Here is a 7023-nt window from a genome sequence, read left to right as displayed (position 1 = left end):
TATATATATATATATATATATTGTGCATTGCACCCAAATGTGTGAGTCATGTGGCGAAAAAAATAACAGTCGAATCCGTTGATTCGATCCAATTATTTCAGCTTGTACAAACTATACGATACCAGGATTACAGTAGTATATATAATTTTTGCCAAATAATGCGGAGGGACTGGGCCGAGTCAAACGTTTGGATTGGCTTAAAATGACCAGAACGTGATTTGATTGGCTTGGCGGTTGTTTAATTCTCCATTCTCGCATTTTTTTGCTATATATATATAAAATAATTATTATTTTATGTAGAAATATCTATAATAAGTATATCATAGATATTTATAAATAAATAATGGTTTTACAAGAATTTTTTTATAATAATTTTGAAATATTAATTCCTGAATTTTTTATAACTTTAATAATTTTAAATTTTTTATTACGAAGCGTCAAGTTATATTTATTTGATATAACGGTAGCGGAATATTCTGTATGTTGTTAAAGATATGTTGTTAATATATTGAAGATATCAGAATAGAATATATATATTTCAGTGTAGGAAACCAGTATCGTTGTCGAATCAACGCATATATATATATATGGTGGTAGGTCAGTGTCAAGACGGGCGGGCTATCGCAAGCAACTTTTGTCGTGGACATTGTGCGCTTGGACTCGGAACCCGACGTGGAGCAGTCCAAGTGGGACATAATCAGCTACGACATCAACGTACGGAATATCACGACTTGTTGCATCTAGAGTATATATATATATTTAGTACTTACTATAGGTGGCTGGGTTGGATCTGACGCTGTCCGACTCGACGAAAGCGACGTCCCCCGCGTTCGAGTTATTTGGCGGCACCGGCGTCATGTCGGAGGACGTGGCGCGATTCCGCATTTCCGACATCCGCTTCGACTCGTTCAAAGATCGCCTCTCGACCAACGTACGTACAGAAGTAGTACTCGATTGGGGTATTTTACCGTTTATATTTACAAAATATTGGCCTTTTTATATATCGCCCAATCAATCGATGGCGTTGTTTGATTGGAAAAACGTTATTGTGCTTTCGAGTGAAATTTCATGTTGTGGCGTGGTTTCTCGTTGGAATTGAAATCGATTTGATTGGCTACTTCAGATGAGCTCAAAATTATTAACCAATCAAAACCTTCTCAATGATATTCAACAACCAATCAAATCGATTGTGGATCGGTTTGGTCGGCGCGATTCGAAACTCAAATTTGTATCAACTCGACAATATGTTGCTTTGTGGGGGGGCATGATTGGATCCAATCACCTTCACGCCGTAATATGATGGTGTCATTTGATTGGCTCAATATATATACGACTCTTGCTGATTCGTCAGTTTATTTGGTTGCATTCTCGAGTTTAGAATAAACACTCAACAAGACGACATCTCCATCTGTACTACTATAATACACTGGTCCATGCTCACATACAAACATGGCTGGATATAGGCGCATCTGGTCGTGGCATCCATCACTCTCAAAGACTTGCTCGTGGGGACAAAGTACCCCAACGTGCTAACCCCAGCCAAGCGAGACGCGGACTTTGTCCAGTTTACATACATGTCGAAGCGGCACCCCAAGTACGCGTACATTGAAGAGCTGACGCTGTGGACCAAGGACGTGCGCGTGCAGACGTCTATGAAGTTTATCGACCGCATCAACTCGGTGGTGGCTCACGTCTTGGGGCACTTTGCCTCGTCCAACACGTACTCGGTGGACCTCCTTTCGTACTTTGCCGACGACGGAACGACCGAGCAGCAGCACAACACGATCACAGGGCGCAAGTGTTTTTTCGAACGCTGTCACATTTACCCAATCAACGTGGTGCTGTCGTTTGTACGCGATAAAAAGGACGACCGGATGGATCCGTCGGCGGGGTTTTGGCTGTCGAATCTCAAGTTTCGCATCAAGGATGCGTCGATCGTCCTGGACGAGTACACGCTCCGCAATGCATTTGCCACACAAGAGTCTGTCTTGCAGGCCATGGGCGCGTTCTACGTTAGCTCTATCAAGGGTCAAGCGCTCAACTTGATCGAGTCCATCCAGGTCACATCGCTAGTGACGGGGGTGGTCAAGGACGGCGTGTCGTCGCTCGTGTCGACGCTAATCGGCAAAACCGACACATCGCTGGCGTCGTCGGCGTCGTTTCGGTACGAATCGCTGTCCAACAATGCGATTGTGGCCAAACACTCGGATGCGCTCGACAAGGCCACGTCACCGACGGATTTCGCCGGCGTGCTCAACCATTTGGTGTACGATTGGGATGGCAACCACACGGGACTCGAAGCGCGGGCGTGCATGGCGCTAGGCCTGGTCAACAACTCTAGGCAATCGGTGGTGCTCCAAGTATTTCTAAAAGACGGCGCCGAGTTCCGGCTGCTTCCCGCTGGCCGCAACTACGTGGCCGGGGCGTCGTCGCCATATTGGACAAGCGACCGCGGCCTCATTGTGTTTGCGTGGGGGTACACGCCGACGCTCTTGACCACGGGAGATATATGCCTCCAACTCCAGTCGAACGCGTTCAATTTGTACATTTCCAAGAGCTCGACGCGGCTCCAACCGAATCCAGGGTACTCGGCTACGTTTACAGTGCAAGACAAGCAAACGTGGTGGTCCAAGTTTATGATAATTGTCGGCGACGACTTGCCCCCATCTCTAGAGGTTTCATCCACGACTAGTACTACTAGTACTACTGGTGGGGTAATCGACACGTACGAAGTGATGTTTACCACGGATGCATTGGGGATTGTGGCCAAGCAAGATGACTACCAAACGGTCGTGGTGCGCGAATGCTGCTACTTTTCCAACGGCCAGCCCGGCCCCGCGCTTGCCACGGGCCGCATCACCGAAGGCGACATGATTCTATCGGTGAATGGCATCCCCATCAAGTCGACGCAAGCGTTCAAAGACATTATTGTCAACACGTCGAGGCCGATTGTCGTGCGGTTCAAGAAGGCATCGTTCGACTTGTTTGGCGAAGTGACACCATCTCCCGCCGCCCACAAACCCGACCACGAGTACAGTTTGTTTGGGTAATATGTAACACTAATCATTACATTCAACACTGCTTTTGATATATTGTGCGGTTAAATTCGTTACAACTAACTGGAGCGATATGGATAATGAATAGGAAGAATCGACACAAGAAGAATATATATTTAGCCAATCCGATTGCAGGAAATTGTCATCCACGTCGAATTCGTGTGAGACTTCAATTAGTGTGATACCCATCACAACGTTTTTACATACAAACTTCAGTAGTACAACCAATCGATGGATCGATTTGGCGGCGATTATTCACAAAAGTCCACATTTTGGATAAAAGGGCAATTCTACTTGCAGCATTTGTGTCGACTGGCTGCAGTGTCGTTGTCACAGGAAATATTATCACCAGGGTATATGACAAATAAATATAAAAAATAATTATTGTGCAAAGCGCTGGACACAGATTACTATAATTAATTGTGCGAGATCCAAAATTAACTAATTTTACTTCAACCAACGAGTCTACAATATTTTACCTTATCATTTGTACTATGGAAATTTATTTGTTCATTTAAATATTTGACAATTAACAGTCACTGTAAATACTTCAATGCAGGAAGCAATACAATAGATATTAATAATTGTTTGTACTCGAGAAAATTGCTACAAAATATATATTTGTCATCACTGCTCCCGTGCTGATATATTCCGAGCACACGTGAATGCACAAAAAGGACCTGACCACATGAAACTTCGATAGTATTACGAATACTGGGATTCCCACGGCGCAGCTTACTATATAGGTAGGCTATGTGCACTTCGAAAGCCGTTGTTTGGATGGTGGTGGCTTGGCTCGTTGGGGCGACGCCATCGACGAGCGCAATTTCAAAGCCAGCGCAAACTCCTTGAACGTCAGGCCGTCCGCGTCCACGGCATCATGCATCCATTCCACGAGGTCGGATTGATCTGTGGGCGACACGTGAAAGTTGATTTGATGCAGACCATCGAGGAGCTCCTCCAGCGTAATGCGCTTGTTGTTGTTCATGTCCATGGCCGCAAACACGTCCCATGCCCGCAGCGCGTTCACGTGGATGTACGAGTCGAGGCGTTTGAAGAAGGATGGCGGTGACGGGACCAGTGGGGAAAGCGACTTGCGCGTGCTGTCGAAGGGTGTATGCAGGTTCGGTGATTTCATGCGACTGGCTTCCACGGGCAGCACTGGCGCCGCCGTTTGGGGCGGTCGGTACAGCATGGGCCGCTTATCCTCGTCCAAGTCATCCTAACGTGGCCAAGCCGTCAAGGAGACCCCATCAGCAAACATCATGGTTGTCATACCAAGGTCGATCTTGACGGCGTCCGAGGACAGCATGCTGTGAGTGCTTGGCCCATCCTTCTCAAGGAATCCAACAAGTGGGCAGGATCTCTGGAAACGGCGGCGATGCGAGAATGTAGGTCGTTTTGAAACTGTCACATGCAGTTACGACGGGAAGTTGGCAGTTGAGATGGTCCTCCTGTCCAAGTTGACGCTGCCGGGCAACGACAAGCACGGCAAGCCGAACAAGACCCCCATCACGCAGCTCTCGGCGTCTCAATGCATCCAGTGGCTCAACCCACGGCGTCAGGCGCACGGACTGGCCATGTACAACGCCACCGCGAGCCACAAATCGCCGACCGTGGATCAACTGCGCAGTGAAATCGTCGACGCCGTTCAAAACGGCACGTACAGCCAGTGCGTAACACAAGCATGCTGACCACATACAATGCTGACGCTGCAGTAGCACCACCATCCGCCCGTACGACGACGAGGCCGACCACCGGTCCAAGGGCGTTCGATGGTCGCAGTCCATGCCCATCACGCGACATCATCTTGCCGCCGCCAACAGCATTCCGTTCACAGATTTGTGGACAGCTTCCTTCCATGGTCGCTTGACAGAAGTCAGAAGTCCATCTTCATGTTCCTATATTGTGATTGAAACTTCTTGTTGTAGGTGCAGTATTATGTGACTCATGGCGTGGCAGCCGACACGGTCGAGTTTGGGTATCCGCACCAGACCCCGCTGCACTACGCCACCTCTGGAGGCAACCTTGCCATGGTACATACATATATATCCTTTGAAGTATATATATATATATATATATATATGCCATTATTCTATTCTTGACCAAAGGGTAGCGTAGTGATTTGATGTGTAGGTCGAGTACTTGTTGGCGAACGGCGGCAACCTGTTGGCGGTCGACTCGAACGGCAACAGTATGCACTAGTAGTAACTAGTAGTAATCCTAGCTACTACTTGCTCGTACTACGAACAACTGGGTTTTTCTTGTGGTAGCGCCGGTGCATTTGGCCAGTCGGTGGGGCCACCGCCACCTCCTCGAGCACTTTACCGACTTATGCAGCGACGAAACTATCCTCCAACGTCAGGCCTAGAGTGGGAAAAACCATGTGGGACAAACTCCACCAGCTATGGCCACCAACCAAGACGTTACTACGTACTATTAACAGTGTTTATACTAGCCATACTAGTTAACGAGTACATTACGTCAATGCCGTGTACTTGGTGTACTCGGGGGACTTGGCTTGATTGAACCGAGCAATGTACTTCCACACAACCCCCAGCAGAGCCACCGACAAGACAGTCACAACCACAATCTTAAATGTCCATGACGCCGACGGGCGCGGAGGGGTCAGTAGGGTCGCCGCATATTTGGCCAGGGTGGGGCTCACACATTGTTGACGGATGGCCAGACCCGCCGCCTAATCGCATAGTATTATATCCTGTCGATATATCATAATATATATATATATTTAGAGTGTGGGGTGAATAACAAGAGTCCCAACTAGTACCTGCTTAAAGTCGGTAAAGGTGCAGCGAACGGCCGCAGTGCCATTCGGCAGCACCACGTCTTGTGAGCAATGCGGGATTGTCACTTCGACGCGGTCCGGTGGCTAAGGTGCAATACGTTCGATATCATCATCTGAATAAATAATATATATATATAATTATTGTGTACACGAGATATAAGTCAAATGAATATATTCAAATCATATACAGTAGCCAGCAGATTACATACATTGTGGGGACTGAGCGTTTCGGCGTGGCGGATTTGCGATGGCGACGCCGCGACAAAGTACGCTTGCACGTAAAAGTCCACTTCGGAGGTGCTATATATATATATATAATCCTTCGACTAGTAGGCCGGTGGACATACTAGTAGTATGTACTAGGAATGGACTGACCTGTGGGGCTGCTCGGTGTGCAGCTCAAACACCAGCATGCTACCGGGGTTGGGCTGGTTGGACAACCAGTTTTCTGTCTCCCATTCCAAGCTATCAAAGTCAAGTATATATCAGCCAAAATATATACATATATATATATATACATCATACCGCAACAGGTTTTTCAGAAACAGCAAGTTGATGTCGTGACCGGCATAAAACAAAAACTTGTTGGACAGGCTTTGCAACAGATGAGGTCCTTGGTCGTCGTCGTCGTCGTGGTGATTCCCTGACTTATTCCCTGACTTTACGGACACTGGGGACGCCTGCTGGATCGTTTGCTGCATACTTGCGACCAAATGCACCAATAAAGTCGACCCAAAGTTCTCCGAGTTGAACTCGTTCGTGATCAAATCCATGTGCACCTACCAATGTATGCAAACCGTTCAAAACACAAATATATATATATATATATGGAAAACTGACCACTACAACAACTTGGTGACCAAAATATATCATACATCATAAACAGCAATAGAAACAATTCAAAATATAGCATATATATCATAAATATGTAAAATATTTGGCTAGTACTTTGTGAATCACCCCCAACGACACGACGTCCGCGAGCGTCATGGCCGGTGGCAACGACATGTTGTTGAGGCTCTGAAGCAAAAACCACTCGGATAGAAACTGCGCTTCCGACAGCGAATCCTGCCATGGCTCGTAGAATTTGCCCGTCTACGAAATACAAAGCATGCACAAGTCACCATACGACTCTGTGGTATATATATATATATATATATT

The 7023-nt window shown here is 46.9% G+C and overlaps 4 protein-coding genes across 9 annotated transcripts in view; 2 read left to right on the top strand and 2 right to left on the bottom strand.

Annotated features, from left to right (window-relative positions):
- Nucleotides 1-3167, top strand: part of H257_14562 (hypothetical protein) — a 15389-nt gene extending 12222 nt beyond the window's left edge. The window contains exons 11-14 of one of the 2 annotated variants that reach the window (XM_009842416.1): nucleotides 598-714; nucleotides 764-931; nucleotides 1464-3046; nucleotides 3145-3167. In XM_009842416.1, coding sequence (XP_009840718.1) covers nucleotides 598-714; nucleotides 764-775 — 129 coding nt within the window. In that variant the 3' untranslated portion in view covers nucleotides 776-931; nucleotides 1464-3046; nucleotides 3145-3167. Of the gene's footprint in view, nucleotides 1-597; nucleotides 715-763; nucleotides 932-1463; nucleotides 3090-3144 lie in introns of those variants that run through there. The other variant, XM_009842417.1, reaches the window with a different exon arrangement.
- Nucleotides 3168-3733: 566 nt separating this feature from the next.
- On the bottom strand, nucleotides 3734-4458 carry H257_14561 (hypothetical protein). Its single transcript, XM_009842415.1, has 2 exons — nucleotides 4335-4458; nucleotides 3734-4278 (listed from the first exon to the last, which is right to left on the bottom strand). Exons 1-2 carry the CDS (start codon nucleotides 4386-4388, stop codon nucleotides 3808-3810), a joined length of 525 nt encoding a protein of 174 aa, XP_009840717.1. The 5' UTR covers nucleotides 4389-4458; the 3' UTR covers nucleotides 3734-3807.
- A 23-nt stretch (nucleotides 4459-4481) lies between these two features.
- H257_14560 (hypothetical protein) lies at nucleotides 4482-5691 on the top strand. Of its 3 annotated transcripts, none has more exons than XM_009842413.1 (5): nucleotides 4482-4728; nucleotides 4778-4934; nucleotides 4988-5092; nucleotides 5193-5250; nucleotides 5330-5691. In XM_009842413.1, exons 1-5 carry the CDS (start codon nucleotides 4502-4504, stop codon nucleotides 5425-5427), a joined length of 645 nt encoding a protein of 214 aa, XP_009840715.1. In that variant the 5' UTR covers nucleotides 4482-4501; the 3' UTR covers nucleotides 5428-5691. The 3 variants fall into 3 exon arrangements, with proteins under 3 accessions (XP_009840715.1, XP_009840716.1, XP_009840714.1); XM_009842414.1 differs by having other exon boundaries at nucleotides 5178-5250; XM_009842412.1 differs by having other exon boundaries at nucleotides 5193-5691.
- The window catches only part of H257_14559 (hypothetical protein), a 5003-nt gene continuing 3341 nt past the window's right edge, over nucleotides 5362-7023 (bottom strand). Inside the window, exons 5-10 of one of the 3 annotated variants that reach the window (XM_009842410.1) lie at nucleotides 6811-6957; nucleotides 6388-6641; nucleotides 6238-6327; nucleotides 6072-6162; nucleotides 5845-5946; nucleotides 5362-5754 (exon numbers count right to left, since the gene is read on the bottom strand). In XM_009842410.1, the coding sequence (XP_009840712.1) occupies nucleotides 5536-5754; nucleotides 5845-5946; nucleotides 6072-6162; nucleotides 6238-6327; nucleotides 6388-6641; nucleotides 6811-6957 (903 nt within the window). In that variant the 3' untranslated portion in view covers nucleotides 5362-5535. Of the gene's footprint in view, nucleotides 5755-5844; nucleotides 5947-6071; nucleotides 6163-6188; nucleotides 6328-6387; nucleotides 6642-6810; nucleotides 6958-7023 lie in introns of those variants that run through there. The other 2 variants (XM_009842409.1, XM_009842411.1) reach the window with 2 other exon arrangements.

The sequence above is a fragment of the Aphanomyces astaci genome (genome assembly GCF_000520075.1).
Source record: "Aphanomyces astaci strain APO3 unplaced genomic scaffold supercont1.59, whole genome shotgun sequence".
Lineage (NCBI taxonomy): Eukaryota > Oomycota > Saprolegniomycetes > Saprolegniales > Verrucalvaceae > Aphanomyces > Aphanomyces astaci.
Note: the sequence above shows the minus strand (reverse complement) of the source record. Positions and strands in the feature narration are given on the sequence as shown.